Source organism: Coptis chinensis, chromosome 2, assembly GCF_015680905.1.
Source record: "Coptis chinensis isolate HL-2020 chromosome 2, ASM1568090v1, whole genome shotgun sequence".
Taxonomy (NCBI): domain Eukaryota; kingdom Viridiplantae; phylum Streptophyta; class Magnoliopsida; order Ranunculales; family Ranunculaceae; genus Coptis; species Coptis chinensis.
The window spans coordinates 102,652,734-102,672,641 of record NC_141457.1 but is presented as its reverse complement, the minus strand read 5'-3'; the positions used below and the strand labels follow the sequence as shown (position 1 = coordinate 102,672,641).

The following is a 19,908-nucleotide window of genomic DNA, read 5'->3' as shown; positions in this document are numbered from 1 at the left end:
ATACCCAAACAGGGTAACTAACTTTTTTTTTCATCAATTAGGGTAACCAACTTATAAAATTCGTCAATAAGGATAATCCGTTAACCTGCTATCCCAAATTCTCCGATCTATTATTAATCTAAAAAAATAAATCAATAAAAATAAATATTTATCAAAATATTTAAAAAAAATTATATTTTCTTTGAAAAAATATATTTAAAAAATCAAAAAAAATAATAAAAAAATTCTTTAAACAAATTAATAAAACAAAAATTTATCCAAAAAATATATACTTTAAAAAAGTGTGTCCTTAAAAAAACTAATGAAAAATATATATTCTTTAAAATATATATATATAAGAATATACTTTTTTTGGATAAATTATTTTATTGATATTTTAAAAATAATTAGTAAAAAAAACTTTTTCAAGATTTTTTTAGATAAATATTTATTTTATTAATAATAATAGATAACGGCGAATTTGGATGGGAAGTTGACGGATTACCCTTATTAACCAATCCTATAAGTTGGTTACCCTAATTGACACAAAAAACAAGTTATTTGCCTCAATTAAAATTTAGGGGTTAGTTTGTTATCCTATTTGGTTATTTTTACTATATATATATCATATATCAATATATCAATATCTATCTATATCTTAATAATAAAGCCCCCACAAGGGATATTTTTCGACCTCTATTAAAATTCCACGTCATCTCCTATTAAAATCGGGAATTTTTCTTCTATTTGAAAAACGGAAATATTTTTTTACAATGGGAATTTCTCTCCTATTATAACGGGAATTTCTTTCCTATTAAAACAAATTATAGCACTTCTAATTAAAGCGGGAATCATTTTCCTATTAAAATGAGAATTACTCCACTATTGAAAAGGGAAAATCTAGCATATCTAATTAAAAAGAGAATTATTTTTCTATTAAAACAAGATCTCTCTCCCAATTGAAAAAACGGGTTTTTAAAACTTAATTAAAACTTAATTTAAAACAATTTGTTAGAAAATTAAAACGGGTTAGCGACTAAAACGGTAGTCCTAATTTTCTAAAAAAAATCTTAATGTTTTCAAAAGAGCCGGTGCGTATGCACGGGCTTGCAAGCTAGTCTTAATATTAAAGCTCCCACAAGGATATTTTTCGAGCTCTATTGAAATTCCATGTCATCTCCTATTAAAACAGAATTTTCTCTCCTATTTGAAAAATGGAAATCTTTTTTTTTAAACGGGAATTCCTATCCTATTATAACGAGAATTATTCTCATATTAAAACAAATTCTATCACTTCTAATTAAAGCGTGAATCTTTCTCCTATTAAAATATAATCTCTCTCCCAATTGAAAAAACGGATTTTTAAAACTTTATTAAAACAATTTGTTAGAAAATTAAAACGGATTAGCGACTAAAACGGTAGTCCCAATTATTTAAAAAAAAATCTAAATGTTTTCAAAAGAGCCGGTGCGTATGCACGAGCCTACAAACTAGTTAATATTAAAGCTCCCACAATGGGTATTTTTATAGCTATCTTAAAATTTCACGTCATCAACTCTTATTAAAAAGGGAATTCTTCTCATATTGAAAAAAAAGAATTCTAGTACTTCTAATTAAAACGAGAATCTTTCTCCTATTATAATGGGAATTTCTTCCCTATTGAAAAAAGAAAAATCTAATACTTCTAATTAAAATGGGAATCCACCTCTTATTAAAAATAGGAATCACACTTTTAAATTAAAACGGGATCCCTCACCCAATTAAAAAACGAGCTTTTAAAACTTAATTAAAAAAGTGTGATTTTGAGTTATCCCCCTAAAGTTATGTCGAGTTTTGTGTTTAACCCCCAAAATTTGAATCATCACAATTAGACCCCAATCTGTCTCAAACCTCTAAAAATACTGTTCATTTTTTCCATAATGCCCAAACTACCCCTTTCAAGAAAATTGAGGAGCAAATTGTTTTTTCCCCAATTAAACATGGCCCACTCCAATAACTTAGATTAAAACCCCCAACTTAGGGTTTTATTTTGCTTCTCACTCTATTTCTCATCTCCTCGCTTTGTCTGCTGAATTTCCAACATCCATTTCTCGACATTCAGTTTTTAATCTCGAAACAACTACTTCTTACACTGGAATCCACGATCTATTTGCTTTGACACCCCACATGAGCTTCCTGAATACCAATTTGGAACAAACGAAGAGTTTCCCCAACCTTGATACGGGCAGGATCAGCCTAGTTGCTCTTAACAGTATCACCCCAATTGAATGTGGTTGAGCTTGAAGTCATGTTTCTTTATCTTTGAATGAGAGCACTATCATCATCAAAAAGATAATCAATGACCTCATTATTCTTTCTAATAATAATTTTGGACGTTTTCTGAGCCTCAAATTCACGCTTCTCAGCTATGCTTTTCATTGTTTCATGGGTATGAAAAATTGGAGTTTTAACGATCTGTTTTCCCTTTGGTTTATTCACAGCACACCTTTCATATACCGACTTCCCAAACACATTTCTCCTGACACTCTTCTTATTGCTGAGATTTGCAGGCTTCATTCTCATTTTCTCATCATTGTTACTGAAGTAAGAGGACTTGGCATAGGATGGAGACAGTGTGCTTTCACACGATTGCTTGAAACTGATTTTCGCAAAATCCTTTTGCGTTGGCTGACTATCAAACTGGTATAATCTGTTTTTTTCACTAGATTTTTCACCAACCCTCCTATCTTGGTAACACTCAATTAGTTCTTGATATTCATCCACGGGGTCAAGCAGAGCTCTCCTCCCATAACCTGCTGGGAAATCTCGACATGCCGATCTATTTTGTCGAGGATATTCTCTATGCAGGCTCTGTTCTACATTTTCAGGAGGAAATGATGCTTGAGGTCGATCTGAATCCTCAATATGTACAACTGTGAAAGGGTAGTTTGGGCATTATGGAAAAAATAAACAATGTTTTTAGAAGTCTGAGACATATTGGGGTCTAATTGTGATGATTCAAATTTTGGGGGTTAAACACAAAACTTGACATAACTTTGGGGGGATAATTCAAAATCACTCTTAAAAAAATTTGTTGAGAAATTAAAACGGGTTTTAAGACTTGATTAAAACAATTTGTTAGGAAATTAAAATGGGTTAGCAACGAAAACATAAATCACGATTTGTTAGAAAATATTTATATGTATAGTTATGATTGTTGAGCAAGTTTTCAAAATAGTAGGTGCATATGCACAAGTCTACTTTCTAGTATATATATTAAAGCTCCCACAAAGAGTATTTTTCGAGCTTTATTAAATTCCACATCATCATCGACCTTCTATTGAAAAAGGAATTTATAGTACTTCTAATTAAAATGGAAATTCCTCTCCTATTGAAAATTATAATCTAACACTTTTAATTAAAATGAAAATCCTTCTCCAATTAAAAATGGGAATCACACTTCTAAATTAAAAGGGTATCCCTCCTCCAATTAAAAAACGGGGTTTTAAAACTTAATAAAAATAATTTGTTAGAAAATTTATATGTATAAATAAATTTATTTATAATTATTGACCAAGTTTTTAAAAGTTCAATTGCGTATGCACGAGCCTACTTTCTAGTCAATATATCTATATATTATTATTAAAGCTCCCACAAGGGGTATTTTTCTAGCCTTTTTAAAATTCAACGTCATCAACTCCTATTAGAACGGGAATTCATCTCCTATTGAAAAGAAAAATTATAACACTTCTAATTAAAACGGAAATCATTTTCCTATTATAATGGGAATTCATCTCCTATTGAAAAAGAAAAATTTAGCACTTCTAATTAAAACGGGAATCATTATCCTATTAAAAATGGGAATCACACTTTTAAATTAAAACGGGATCCCTCCTCCAATTAAAAAATAGATTTTTAAAAATTAATTAAAACAATTTATTAATAAATTAAAACGGATTTTAAAGACTTGATTAAAATAATTTGTTAATAAATTTAAATGGGTTAGCGACGAAAACATGAATCACGATTTGTTAGAAAAATTTTGTATGTATAGTTATGATTGTTGAGAAAGCTCTTAAAAGAGCCGTGTGTATGCACGGTCTACTTTCTAATTCATATTAAAGCTCCCATAAGGGGTATTTTTATAGCTCTCTTAAAATTCTATGTCATCAACTTCTATTAAAACAAAAATTCATCTCTTATTGAAAAGAGAAATTATAACACTTATAATTAAAAACGGGAATCATTCTTCTATTATAATGGGAATTCATCTCCTATTGAAAAAAGAAAAATCTAACACTTTTAATTAAAATGGAAATCCTTCTCCTATTAAAAACGGGAATCACACTTCTAAATTAAAATAAAATTTTAAAACTTAATTAAAACAATTTGTTGATAAATTAAAATGGATTTTTAATACTTGATTAAAACAATTTGTTAGAAAATTAAAACCGATTAGCGACGAAAACAAAAATAACGATTTGTTAGAAAATTTCTATATGTATAATTATGATTGTTGAGTAAATTTTCAAAAGAGCCAGAAAAGGCGTTTACTAACGGTTATATCCGTTACTTATATTTTTACTAACGGTTATATCCGTTAGTTCTAGGGCGTCACTCTCACTTAGGCCAAATTTAGTAACGGATATAACCGTTACTGATAATAATTTTAGTAACGGATATATCCATTACTAAAATTATTTTAACAGAATAAAACAACCCATGGCCCGATTAAATTTGTCATTTGTAACGGATATATCCGTTAGTAATGGATGTGGTCACTTGTTTACTAACTATTGTTTGTAACGGATATATCCGTTAGTAAGGGGCGTGGTCACTTGTTTACTAACTATTGTTTGTAACGGATATATCCGTTAGTAAACTGCAACCACTAAAAAAAAATTGTTTTTTCTAGGTCAAATATTGTCCGCCATGCACATCTAGTCCACCATGCAGTCTTTTGCTACTCATCACATTTACCATTTGGAAGGTCCCCTACAATGTTCCACAACCTCATTATGCGTGTTAGCTTCAAGCTTCAATTCACAAGTGAAGTAACCACAGTTCCAAATGTATTGAATATAGATGAATTCCAAAAATGCTGGCAGATATTGTACAAGAAGCACAAACAGATGACACAAAAATAAGAAGTATAATAAGGAACAGTTGACAAAAAAAATATATAATAGGTTTCTATAGTGCATTTACAATTAAAATGAAAAAAGGCCATGACAAAATAGAGCACTTTTTAACTAGATCAACTTACATGTATAGTCACTTTAATTTAGTAGACCACAACAAAACTACCACTTCATAACACTCATAGTAATTGCAAATATCATCTTCAATTCATGGTGGCAAATCACCATTAGTGGAAACTACTTGTCAAAGATACAAATGATAGCATCTTATGTACTTACAGTGCTTCATTTCGATATGAAGCCAACCATTTACTAGAATGAGTATCCGTGTGTAAAGATCCATATCCACTGTTCTCAGTTGTCCTTTTTAGTGAAATCGATGCCTTGTAAAACTTGAACCTCACAAGCTTGGCATAAGCTACAGACTTCATAAATGAAGTTGTTCCATTATTAGGCGCCTTGTATCTTCAAAACTGAAGTAACCATATTGTTCAACGAGGCATGGGCTTATTTCTAAGAAAGATTTAAACATTATATAAGCATGTTGAGGGCGATGAAGGGGAACCTCGTGACCTGCTCCCTCTATTGCAACAAAAAGGTCGATCCAAACTCCGACCACCAATCTAGATCACAAAGAAGAGAAAAGAAAAATGTTAGGCAAAAGATAATTAAAAGTTTCTTGTGTTTAACAATTGAAAAACCAAAGTTTCTCTATTATTAGACTAACCTTCCCATTGTCATACCAAGGATACCATTTGCTAAGGGTTGGCAACTCAAGAGCTCATCTTCAAGCCACTTCACAGAACTAACAACCTGCAGGGGAAATTTTAAATTGCAAACTCAGATCTGGAACCAATCGACCATGACGAACTGCATGACCATATAAAGGGGGAAAAAGGGCTAGATTCTAGAGCTGCCTGATCATATAAACTTACAAAGCATCCAATAGACAAACAGAGAGTAAAAAGATGTAGTTCTTCTAAGAGTTGACTCTAGGAAACTTCTAACAATTGGACTCGACAGGAGCTATGATATCAAATGAATACTTCTGCTCCAACTTACAAGGGGTGGGGTTCCTTGAGCAATAATGAACGACTCTGACCATTGAGTATTCCACATGTCGGGTCCAACCACAACTTGAAAAGTTGTTCCACTCATCTTTGCCCACACTATCGAAAGATTGTGGAAAACTTTGTTGGAAGCACAATTTTCAGTATTAGCGGCCAAGCCAAAGAGAGCAATATAGAACCACAAGTTCTTCTTTTAAAAGTGAAGGCTCCACAACTGCAGTGGGATCAAAATCGAACAAATTTCTGCAATGGCAGGAAGTAGAGGCCCTAAAAAATCAGCTCCATACTTACGGGGATAGTATCGATGGGATCAACAATGAGAACAAATTAAGAATGTCACTCTAAGCCCCAAAATCAAACATATATTAGCATATGAAAAAGGAATAGCTAGCAAATTAAGAAGCCTCCTCCCTAATGCATAAATCAGTAGAATATACACTATGTAGTTGATGAACCAGATTAAGAACGTCGTTATATTTCTCAACAAAGAACAGATTCCTCCAAAATTGGAATTTCAGGTATTTTTCTTTAATCAGTTATCTCGATTGAAGTAGTAGACCATAAATTAAAGAAGAACTCTCCAACTTATTTTATAAAAAGTTATTTTATATAGAGAGTCAGTTTATCCTATTGACAAGATTTTCACCTTCCACTTTTGGACTCTGCAGCTAACCCTAAATCTGAGCATAAAGAGAGCAAACGATGGCGATAGTCCAACCGCAATTTAGAACTTGAAAGACCACTTGCGATTAGAAGAAATCCTGCAGGAAGACTCTAGAATGTGATTGAACCAGTGAGCATCCATTGTAAAAAGAATAGGTAAGCACAGGAACAATACATGCAAGGTTGAAGTTTGTGAAAAAGACACTCCTAGATTAAATACAAACCTCCACACGTTCTGTAGTCGTTTCAGTTGTAAACATATGGAAACGAAAAATGAAGTCTCAGAGACAAACTTCAAACTATCAATAAGATTCTTAATTATCAAAAGAATACGAGACAAATTACATACTTGAAGGCGCAATAAACTAGGAGCTGAAGCGTCACCCTCTTCTAAGCTTTCAATAAATAATGGCAATACCATGTCTACCACTTCAGTTTATTAATAGAAACATTCAAATCATCACTAACAAGCATATTATGTTGAGTGCACAACATGAATAGTCTCATTCTCTTTTCTTGTCCCCAGCATAAAAGTGCATAAGAACACATTGATGTGAAATCAGTCAATAAATCTTGGACATACAATAGTTGAAAGCCACAAGCATATATAGATAGTATAACAACCTTATCCAAAACCAGCATGTACAAACTTGCACTAACACCTAAACAATATGAAATACGAGATAGCTAGCATTTTCTGGCAAAAATATGAGGATTCAAGCAATATTTGTTAGAAGGCCAGCTTAAGTTAGAGCATAATGTAAGAACTTATATAGTTTAGAGTAGTTTATGTTCTAGAGCATAAGGTTTATGCCCACATATGTCAAGTAAGTTAACTTTTTATGTTTTTGGTTTTTTTTTGTTGGCATCGTGATTATGTTTAGCTCCCAACACTAGGTGGACACATAAACTGTGGGTGCGCAAGTCTGGAACTGGCCCATTGTCCGGAAGCAAGGCACCCACACCCGTCAAGCCGTACCAACACTCCCCAGAGACCGGAGGGACTCAAACCTGAAACCACCCTAAGCTGTGGTGTAATCCAAACCAGTTGACTCTTCATTCTCCTCCATAGATACAAAGAGAATGATGGTAAAAGTTTTGAAGAGACCAACTTCCAGTATAAATATATAAAAGGAAGTCAATTTGAGAGCTCAACTGCAGACTTTGAGGAGACCAACTTTCTAATAATAGCTTTCCTTATACTTTTGGCCCTAGTGAGCGGAACTTGAGCACATTCCTAATTCCTTCAACTCAGTTTTGGTGTGCTAATGTATTGTGTATAATTGTGGGATAGCATATGAGGACAGGAGTCTGTGGAGAACCGTCGTGTCAATTGTCGACCATCTAGTCCTACATATTTTCGATTGATTTACTTTATTAAGAAATCCCTCACAGGTCCCTAAATAAGTACTATATAAGATTCGCAAAGCCTAAGATTGGCCTCCATTCCCCATCACTTGGGGTTCATTCCGATCAATCTGAGTTAATGTGTCATAAATACAATACAAGTACAAGTACCGATAGTATTTTATTCCTATTAACATTTATGAATCGACATAAACAATCAAAATTCAAAATACTAACCTCTTGTTCCTCATAATCATTCCTTTCGTGGATACTTGTAGTTAAACCCATTATAAAAGTCTCTACAGGACCTCGGTCTTGTTCCAACCATATTCAATTATCTCACAACTCATCCTTATGACACTTCCAAACATTGACCCTTCGCTGCCACCCCATGTATATGCCTGTTTCAGTAAGTATGATTAAAGAAAGCTAATGAAAACTTACCACATTATGATTTAGAATCTCGTGTTTTAATTACCTGAGCACAAGCAGCCAACACAAGTGGTTTTAGACGAATAAGGAAAACTCGTAGCAGCTGACCCCCACAAGTGACAACAATCTTTGCTACTCCCTTGAGCAATGAACTAAATAGCTCTTCACAAACTCTAAGTTTTCACCACGCCGAGTATAAGCAAAGTTCTGCGGCATCTACGAGCAATGCAAGTATCTCAAGAAGGATCTTCTTTGATGATTTGCCATCTAAATCAAAGGAAGCAAGACTTTTAATTTGCACCAAGGCTGCAGCTTGGTATACAGACAACTTAAAAGTGATCCTAGCTTTTAGCATTGCCCCGTCCTCTGCCCAGTCATGTTTTCTTATCTACCCCAAACCAAAACAAGATACTTAAACTCTAAACTAAACAAGAAAGTTAGCACATCATTCTAATAAACAAACTAACAATGTACCTTTAGAAAAATTAATAACGATTGTAACTGCTTCTTAGAAACCATTCTAACTTGATCAAGCAGCTCATGTTTAATCGGCACTTTATCCACAGTATGCCCAATCAATCTCAATGCAATCGCTTGCTTCTCCAAACTATCAAGCCCCTCTTCTTCAAACAAAGTAAGATGTCATCTAAGCATTGCCACTCCTCCATCACTATTCCCAAAATTACCGCCCACTTGATCTACACTACTCCTCCAACCAATACTCCCATTCACTGAAGCCCCTACTCCCATTCACTGAAGCCCCACTAGATGACGGTGTCTCCACTTCCCTCAAAACTGAATTACTCGAAAACCGTGACACATTACTAATAATCTCATTTCCCCCTACCAACACAACCACACTATTAAAACTAGTCAATAAACACGTAACCAATCTCTCCGCATCTAAACTCCTAACCGGCGGACAATTATTCGACAATACAATTTAAAACACCTTACCAATACCAATACCAACATCCTCACTACTATTAACAAAATGAACAACATTAATAACAATCTCACATACAAAACCCGCAACTTCCTCCGCAAAATCACTGAATAATTGACTCGCCTTAACAATATAGCCTAAAAACCCAGCTTCTCTCATCCCTCTCATCTCCCATCAATTAATAGTACTATAGATTGTTGTTGATGTGTTTCAAACTGTTAACCCCAATTAGAAAAATGAATTAAAACCCCTTAACAAAAATGAGAGGGAGAACCGGTGAGGAGCTTACCTAATTGAAGTTGTTCCAACTAAGAAACATGTTTCCAAACAACCACGTGAATTGAGAGAGAGAGAAATGATCTTTCAATGGAAAAAAAGTAATCTTTTTTTTCATCGAGAATCTAAAGTGAGAGATGCAACAGAAATTGAAGAAAAAAGATCGAAACCTTACCTCACTAACGTAACTAGGGTTTTACGGAGATAGAGAAGAAGATGCTTCAGAAAACAGGGTTATTCAGAGAGGATTTTATGTTTCCTTAATAGCGAAAAAGGAGGCGAAATGGAAATTATAAGTGTTAGCCGAAAAATATTGCCCGCTTCTGATTTTCTTTCTCTTTTTAAATTTATTTAATTTCGTTTGGATCAATTTTCCCATTTGCTCACAGATATAAGTGTTAGCATATCCTAACCTAATCGTGAAACTATTAATAAATATTAATTATGGACTTTAAGTAACGCTTGTGGTCATAGGTAACGGATATATCCGTTACTTAATGCGTAACAGTTATTTCCGTTACTAACTAAAAAATTTCCCTGTTACAAAATAGCAGTTATGGTGTAGTGGGAGTGGGAGTGGGATATGAACATATGATTTAGTTTTAATAAAACATTGTTATCAACTGTCCTACATACTTTCCTATTTACTGTGACAACTCAGGGCATCTCCAATGGGGGGTGTAAACCGTATAGAGTGGAAATTTTACACCTCAAATATCAAAAAACTCTCTCCAATGGGGGTGCTAAACCGTAGGTAATCGTGTATTAGCTAATAGAGAGAGTGGGGAATTCCCCCTCTCGCTATTAGTTAATAAAAAGCCCGGACGTCACTTAAAATAACGTCTGTTTAACTTAAAAACTCGGACGTCACTTCAACACACGTTTGAAGCTTTATTTTTAACCCGGACGTCACTCCAAGTGGCGTCCCAGTTTAAATTAAAGAGGGGCGTCCACTTGGAGTGGCGTCCGAAAAAATCTATTTTTTTACACTCTTCCATTGGAAGTATAAAGTGTGGATATTTATTAATTATACAATACTATACAATTAGATGTGTAAAATCCTAATGGCACCTACGTGGAGCCTAGGTGGAGGTGTAATTTTACACCCCCCATTGGAAATGCCCTCACAAGCCGAATTAAGAACTTTATGAAAATAAATAAATCAAAAAAGTTTCATGGCCATATGGCCAATTGGGCATTAATTGCGATGTCGTTCCCCTACGGAGCATGTGGTAGTGGTACATTAGTTCATTCCAAAAGCTCCAATTGGTCTAGACTTGCGCATAGACCCTAATATTCAAGTTAAGATCTGGAAACCATTGTTTTCCTAATATGAGTGCATTATTTAAGGTGTGCACCCACCGTTTATTACAGTTGTAGAATAGTAATTAATGGCCTGAATTGAAAATCTTTGAAAGTGTCAGAATAATAAGATACTGAATACTAACATTGTAGATTCAGTTTGTTCAATAATACCATTTGGATTTGTATGAGGCTATGAGCTAATGAGCTACAGAGTTGGTATAAGTGGTTTGGTTTGTCTGTCACTTTAGTTCCGTTCTTTTATAGAATAGAATCAAACAAGTTAAATTTAATTTGTTTTATAAACTATATTATGACATTATGTTTATCTTTTTTGGAAGGCCTTGTTTTCAAATTTCAAAGTTGGAGATTGTCAAAAGGAAACTCATTGGGGGGGGGGAGGAAAATCAACTTAGATCAATTCAATAAGAGAGCATATGTAGCATAGAATTAGAAACAATTGACATCAATCAATGCAAACAACTAAGAGGGGCTTGGAGATTTAGAAACTTGCTATTCTAGTGTTCCGAAGACTTGCCAGCAATATCAATGACAAAGCGATATCTAACATCATTCTTCGCAAGACGTTGCATGGCCTCGTTAATCTTATCAGGTGTGACTACCTCCACGTCGCAAGTGATGTTATGCTTCCCACACAAATCCATCATCTCTTGTGTCTCCTTAATTCCTCCTATGATGCTACCCTTAACCGCTCTTTTCCCTGCAACAAGTGATGAACCAATGATAAATATCGTAGCTTTTAAATCTCTGATAGCATTGAAATTCTGAATTTGAGCTACAAATATTTGCCTAGTTCATGCCATATATTCGCTCAAGACTTTATTGGCGGGAAACGTTGCTTTGATTGGGATGTACATGCATAGTATTAAGCCCGACAGTTTAAATAAACAAATGACTTTAGCCCAATCCAAGTTTTGGTTACAACATGCCGAATCTACAATCGGGAAGACTTTATTTTAACAAGAAGTTCATGCGACCAGGCATGATGAGAGAAGAATTGGTTTGAATAAAGAACTATTAAAATATATCAGTATTAGAATATGTCCTATATGTAAAGTCTTACGTTTCTATAAGTGTGGACATCCATATCTTGTGATTTTCATTCTCATATTTTGGGTTACTTCACACCCAAGATAGGTTAGTATAAATATGTAACTCTCAGATAACTCAATCACTCTAATCCTAATCAATCTCTCTTTCTCTCTCAATCAATCAATCAATCAATCTATATTATTTTTTATTGTTCTTTTTCTTGGTTTCTCTCAATATATCAATGTCACAACTCTTTTAGCATCACTACTAACATGGTATCAGAGCATCAGGTTCAAATCAAATCAAAGTTTAGTAATATGTTATGAGAGAAATATCTCAAAATCAATATCTATCAAAAAATCATTTTTTTTTTCAATTTTCAATATTCAATTCAAGCCAAGTTTCAATCTTTCTCACAAGAAGAACTTTTTCTATCTCGATTCAAGTTTCAATCTTTCTCTGGACGGATTTACTATTCACTAGCACTATTCACCATAACTGTTCACGGGTACTGTTCATCGTCATGTTCAAGGCACTTTTCAAGGTTCCGCAATCTCTCGTCTCATTATTCTCCATGGTTAGCAGTTAGTATTCAAGTTCCGCAATCTCTGCTTTGAAATCGATATAGGGTTCAAAATTGCCAAGTCAAATATCTCTAGATCACGACTTCGCTATAGGCCCAAGACTCAAGATTACTTTCGTCAAGGCGCACCCGCGCCCTCCTCTTTGTATCTCGCACTAGCTGTTCAGTTTTGTTGCATGGGGCGCACACGCTCGATTTAGTCTTGCTCAAGGCGCGCCAGCGCCCTTGCCTAAACATATCAGGTCCAGTTTTTTGTATTCATTTGAAGTTTCTCCTCGTCTCAACTAATATAATTTGGTAGAATTCCTGATTATTGGTTGGTTGATAAGTTATTTCCTTTATAAGGGTTTGACTCCCTTTCATGTCATGGTTCTAAGTTCTATGGTGTTTCACCGGATTTCTGTTTTAGCCTTCTTATTGAGGAGCTTCTCATATGCTGCTGTCATTAATGGTTTAGCTTTTTAGGTTTTAATTCATTTTATGTCGGAGTGATGCCGAATACTCGAGATTAATCTCTCGAGTTGCGATCCACATCATCAACGCCTCTATTCGAGTTTTCATCGATCTCTCATGTTGCAGTCACATCATCACTGCACTATTCAGATTCATCTCTCAGGTTGCAATCATCCCACAGGTGTTATATTTCCAGTTTGTGCCTGTGGTACAACTTCAGTTTTCAGGTTAGGCTATTGTTTACACCAACAATTTCATTTTCCAGAACGTCTCGTCTCTACAGTTGTTTGAGTTCTTCAACTAAAGGGGAAGATGTATTTTTATCTTTTCTTTCTGTCATTCAAGCTGTAATTTGCAAATTTGCGACATTACAGCTTAAGGGGGGAGTATTAGAATATGTCATATATGTAAAGTCTCACGATTCTATAAGTGTGGACATCCATATCTAGTAGTTTCCATTCTCATGTTTTGGGTTACTTCACACCCAAGATAGGTTAGTATAAATATGTAACTCTCATAGAACTCAATCACTCTAACCCTAATCAATCTCTCTCTTTCAATTAATCAATCTATATTATTATCCACTACTCTTCTTCTTGGTTTCTCTCAATATATCAATATCACAACTCTCCTAGTATCACCACCAACATGCAATTTAACAAAAACTGAAACAAATGTAAAAATGCCTAAATGGTGAAATCGAAAGAAAATTTTATAGGTGGCAATGGGCCGGGTTGAAATCTGATCACGCATTGAAAGAGCAAATCCAAACCCAACCCATTTGATAAATAAGTCACAAGACTGTCCAACCTAAACCCAACCAGCCAAATTAGTGGGTTACCTGACCTGTGACCCGGTAAGCTAGCGGGTCAAATTCGGATTGGGATAACAGATAACCTATTAGTAAATTTTAACTTTTGCAAACATAAATTGATAAACAACAATAGAATAGATTAAATCTAAATTTATTAAAAAGACATATTTAATTGTTACACAACATGATACTACTACTCGTCATTTTCTTTTGGTTTAGATAGTTGGGATGATGATATCTTAAAAAATTGAAAACAGGTCTTAAAACAAATCACGGGTTGATGACCCAACCTTGACTTGGATCGAACGGATAAATTAATTATTTTTCGGATGACAATTTTTTTTCCGAATTTGGAAAATTTGAAAAATCAGAAATTTTTCGAAAGTTTCGGAATCCGCAAAATATAGAAGTACGTAAATTGGAAATTATTTGAATTACATAATCGGATTCTTGTTTAGAATAACCATTTTTTTATCTAGTTAATACATCCATTTAGCAATTATTTTGAAATATATTAATTCAATAAACAACTTAAATGTTTTAACACGTTCATTTAACAAATTTATTCTTCATGTTAATGCATTAATTCAATAAATAAGAATATTGAATAAATTGAGACATGTACTAGAATGACAATATTGATTTCTTGAAGTGTTCGTGTTCTATTCTCTAGGGTTTTTATTTGGTTTGTAAACTATATGTAGTATTAATTTAGTAACTAAATAAAATAGACCGCTGTATGTTAAAAATTTGGAAATTAATCGAAAATCGAATTGGATCGGATTTTGAAAACACATCCAATTCCGATCCAATTATTTTTCGGAAAAATCGGATATCAGAATTTTGAATATCGGAACACATATATCATTGTCAAATTCGAAAAATATCGGATAGAAATTTGGAAAAATTGGGGTTTCGGAAAGAAAGAGACACCCCTAACCCAACCCATTAGACCTGAAAACTAATAGGGTCTACTCACGAATTGTTAACATAAGTGACCCTAACCCAACCTATTTATTTAACAAATTTAGTAGGTCAACCTTTTAATTGATCCAAAAGTTTTTTTCCCAATCTGAACCTATTAATTGCAGGTTGTGTACAAAACCGCCCCTAGATAAATTCATGTACTTTACCAAAAAAAAAAAAAAATAAATTCATGTATAAATGTGCGTTAGAGCCGTACCGAACAGCAAAGGAAAAGAAGGCAGCTCAAAGGGCTTAGCTGGTGCACCAACAACAGCCAAAGTTCCCTTCACTTTAAGCAGATCCAACATGGGGCCCAAGGAATGTGGGGCTGAAACTGTGTCGATAATGAAATCAAGTGTCCTCTTCCCTACCTGCCACCCAAGAATTGTAAACAAGCTCGTTACTTATTTAACGTCATTTACAGGGTAGATGATGTAGAAGCTCACATGCTCATTTATGATAAATCATCATCTTACCTATATATATATATATATATAGAAATGCGGGGTTGATGAATAGTGAATTTGTGGGAGTCATATAGGTAAAATTGTAATTTTGCAGTTTTTTTTTTTTTTTTTGAAGTAAAATTGTAATTTCGTTATTTTAAAATTTGGTTTCTGTCAAACACGTGGGTGTGGTGGAGTTTTGTGTTGGAAAAATATTTGCATGTGAGAGTAAAATAATAATTTCACTTCGATTGTAAAACTTTAAAAAAAAAAAAGTAGACTCATCCACATTGAAATTGTTCCCCATTCCTAGGCATGTGGCATGAGTCTAATGGTTATATAAAAAATCAACGTAAAATACATGGTCCGGGCATACACCTGTTAGCAGGGGCGGATCTATGAGTTGGCTGACCCGGGCTGTAGCCCCCCCTAGCTTTGCTCAAAACCCAAAAATACAGTGGTAACTATTCCTTAATAATAATAAATAAATAAATGGTGTTAGTAGCCCCCTCTATTCCTGCATCCGTTGTTAGACCTTAGACTTGGTCTAGAAATCAATGATATATGAACAACATTGACGGAGACAAGTTTTTTCAGTTATCGGATCAAGAGGTCGAGTGTGATCAAAATTTTCAAAAACCTTTTTATTCTCTTTTCAAAATATTACTTCATAAATCCAAAAATCCAAACACACCTTACATATTCAGAACAGAAAAATCTAATTATCGAAAAAAAAAAAATCAATAAAAAAGAACATGAAAATACAAGGGATGGGTTAAGCCCAGGTATATTTATTAAAAAAAAATAGGTTCTATTACTGACGGACTCCATATTGTGTTGGGCAGACCCAAAAAAAAAATTATTACAAATCAATTATTAAAAGTTATATGTTATTTATTTACCATTGGTCGCCCAGTTGGTCGAAAACCCCAAACTAACGATCCCGCCAGGTGGATTCGTTGTCTAAAACCCAACGATATGGCCAAGTCGTTTGGGACTTAGTCCAAACGATGTGGCCACACCGTTTGGACTAAGTCTCAAACGACTTGGCTATATCGTTTGGGACTTAGTCCAAACGGGTGTGCCCATATTAGTTAAGAGGCTAAAAAAGAGCTTTTATATTTTTTCAAAGTTCAAATCCCAAACGCGGTGTGGCCGTATCGTTTGGGACTTAAATCAAAACGGTATAGTTTGAGATTTGAATTTTGAAAAAATATAAAGTTACTCGCTTTCTCTTGACGGTAATACATCATCGTTGAGACTTAAATTCAAACGGTGTGCATATCGTTGGGTTTGCACAATAAATGACCTAAATTCGTCGTTTAAAGCTTTAGAGTTTTCGAATTCAACTTTTTGGACCAACAATGACACACTTTGTAATAATTGTTTTTTTTTTTAGGAATATGCGACAACAATAATACGATCCGTCAAATAACAAATAAAAAAATAGAGATATGTAAGAGCAAATAAGGAAGATGTAAGAGCATTATCAATGAGTTGTATAAATTTACACTAACACATAGGAGCCATATGTATTTTTAAAAGAAATTTACACAATAAGTGTAATGGGTAAAAATACACAATCAATATTGAACCAATAAATTTTTTTTGCAAAATGTTCAAAAAATAGTGGTGTTGGATTCGTTGGCTTCCTATTGGTTTAAATAAATATAATGCAAAACTTGTGGAGGTCCCATTTTTTAAAGTAGTAGGTAGTTAGAACAAATTTAGTTAAAAAAATATGTAAAACTATTTTCATTTTTAAACAACCATTTAAATACTTTTAAGTTAAAAGTCATTTTACACAATACCATTGATAAATGTTTTTAATGAGAATTGTGTTAATTTACATTGAAAGTGTTTTACACAATCCCATTGGTCAAGCTCTAAGCCCAATTCACCCAGAGTTTGGGCCAAGGCCACGTAGATTTAAAAGAGACGAAAAGGTCAATGAATTTTGTGAGAATTCATTAGTTTTGAATAGTCAATTTTTGACAAAAAAAAAGAGAATAGTTTATTGATTAAAAAAAAAACATACTGATACTAGTTGCAAAAAATTTGTTGAGAATCACCTCCATTTGTTCTGTATCGGTGCTCACAATAAAGCCATCCGCACCCAGGCGTTCTTTAGCTTCTCTCTCTTTAGACGGAGAGGTGCTAATGACTGTGACATGGAGCCCAAATGCCTTGCCAAATTTCACAGCAACATGTCCTAAACCTCCTAAACCAACCACTCCTAGTTTCTTTCCAGGTGAATTTAGCATGTCATTATCTTTCATTGGGGTGAACACTGTTATCCCAGCGCACAATAAAGGAGCAGCAGAATCCATAGGTAGATTTTCCGGCACATGCACCACATACCTTTTTCATCGAACAGGAAAAATGAGGAAAATATATAAAAAAAACAGTTCAATGGATGGATATTCACGAGAATAGTATTAACTGAGAAAAATCCATGTCCATTCTAGTAAAATACGGAGAAGATTGACAACTGTAGAACAACATACCATTGTATAAAAAAAAAAAATTTATGGATATTCACGAGAAAATTAACTGAGAAATTCCATGTCCATTCTATTTTCAACTGTTACCATTGTATAACAATCATGCAAAAAGAAATTGGTATTTTCAACAAAACAAAACAAATCGAAATTACAGATCCACTTTTAGTTAAATTATATATATTAACGCTCTGTAAGTGTTTCGTGTATATATTCTGTTAGAATTACCTACATAGTTACATCTACTGGAATAGTGGAATCGTGAACATAATAAATATTTTTCTTTCAGTTAAGATCAATCTAGTATACTTGAAAGTTGAAACCTCTTTTAACCCAAAGAAAAAAAATTATACTTACATTTTTATTCCCTGGGCAAATTACATTTTATTAAGCCCTGGCCTCCCGTAAGCAAACTTTTTTTAAGTATTTTTTTATTTGCAAGTTTGTATTAAGGCAATCATATATTCAACCATATGTTGCCCTAAGATTAACTAGAAATTATTCTATTGGAATCAGGCTTGTCGACAAGAATACAAGTATCTGGCCTTTAAAAGAATACCTCTGGTCTGCTACTATCATATTGGAGTAGCCACCATATGTGATGCTTCCATCCCAGAAAATGCCATTGTACGTAAATTGGAGATTGTCACAGTAGTTCTCTTGCGAGTCCTTACAGAGATCGCATTCAAGGCATGAAGATGCTAAACATCCAATCCCCGCTCTGTCTCCCACCTTGAATTTACTCACATTGCTTCCTATCTTTGTGATCACACCCGTAATTTCGTGTCTGAAAAAAACCCAATTCATTAATAAATGAACATGCGATGGTTCCATATCCTAAACTTGAAGTCATGATCTGTTGGTAGATATATACTCCTTTCAAATGATATTCCGTACCCCAAGCTAAATTAATTGTTATCAAACAGTCTTCAAGAATGCTGATTCATTTGGACAAAGAAAAGACTTCACTACTCCACTCCACTGACAAACGGCACTGAAGATGTATAAAAGCAGTAAAAGAAATGCATTTGATCAATTCAATAGTAAACACACATTAATTAGTATTGCTGTCACAGCTTACCCTGGGACAACAGGGTACATGGTGATCCCCCAGTCGTCCTTTGCGTAGTGAAGATCAGTGTGACAGATACCACAATACAATATCTCAATAGTAACATCGTCGACACCATTTTCCCTACAAACAATACAATACAATATCTCAATAGTAAAAATTTGTCAAGGAAATTGTTAGAAGAAAACTTCAACAAACACAAACACTAGTATTCAAGCTGGAAGTGGCAGTTGATCTGTTAACAACCTTCTTTTGAAGGTATAAGGTGTAATCTTGCCAGAGTTATCAAGAGCTGCCCATCCAGAGACTGTTTGAGTGTGGTTTGGGGTTGTTTGAGCCATAGTGTCAAAACAATAGATAAAACACGCCCTCTTGCCCAGATAGTTTTTTTTTTGTGAGACTCTTTGCTTCAGTATTAGCTACTTGTATAGAGGGAATCACGGTTTTCTATTTGATCATATATATCTATCCGGGGTTCATTTCAGATCACAAACCTTTTGTTTCCACTCCAGTAGTGTCTTTCCTACATAACCGTCTTTATGTTGTGAAAGAGAACGAAAATGAAACAAAACTAAAGGCATCAAGGAGGACAAAGACTAATACTATAGATGGCATCAAGGAGGATAGAGACTAATAAATATTAAGATCGATAATTGAAGGAATCAAGGAACATGGTTTTCGTCCACTAGCTAGTATGGAACCTCATCACTTTGTGTCCTGTGCTTGCTAATTCTTTAATTGCTGATGACAACATTTTCGTGCAGAGGGCTAGGTTTCAGATTTTCATGTGCGCTAGGTTTCAATGGACGGTTATATACCATAAAAAATAGTTGATAGAGACTAGAGACTAGAGAGACCTGGGAACTGTAGTAGGTTCACGAAAAA

At 34.0% G+C, this 19,908-nt stretch overlaps 1 protein-coding gene and 1 long non-coding RNA gene across 3 annotated transcripts; both read right to left on the bottom strand.

Annotated features, from left to right (window-relative positions):
* Positions 1-8,421: 8,421 nt before the first annotated feature.
* On the bottom strand, positions 8,422-10,124 carry LOC147519817 (uncharacterized). Its single transcript, XR_015214299.1, has 3 exons — positions 9,086-10,124; positions 8,658-8,999; positions 8,422-8,580 (listed from the first exon to the last, which is right to left on the bottom strand). It is a non-coding gene; the product is annotated as an uncharacterized LOC147519817 (long non-coding RNA).
* Positions 10,125-11,536: 1,412 nt separating this feature from the next.
* On the bottom strand, positions 11,537-19,788 carry LOC147519816 (putative cinnamyl alcohol dehydrogenase 6). Of its 2 annotated transcripts, XM_086591357.1 has the most exons (6): positions 19,270-19,788; positions 19,033-19,146; positions 18,511-18,738; positions 17,523-17,811; positions 15,222-15,375; positions 11,537-11,856 (listed from the first exon to the last, which is right to left on the bottom strand). In XM_086591357.1, the coding sequence occupies exons 1-6, from the start codon at positions 19,362-19,364 to the stop codon at positions 11,654-11,656; spliced, it is 1,083 nt and encodes a 360-aa protein (XP_086447483.1). In that variant the 5' UTR covers positions 19,365-19,788; the 3' UTR covers positions 11,537-11,653. The 2 variants fall into 2 exon arrangements, with proteins under 2 accessions (XP_086447483.1, XP_086447484.1); XM_086591358.1 differs by lacking the exon at positions 18,511-18,738.
* Positions 19,789-19,908: the final 120 nt, after the last annotated feature.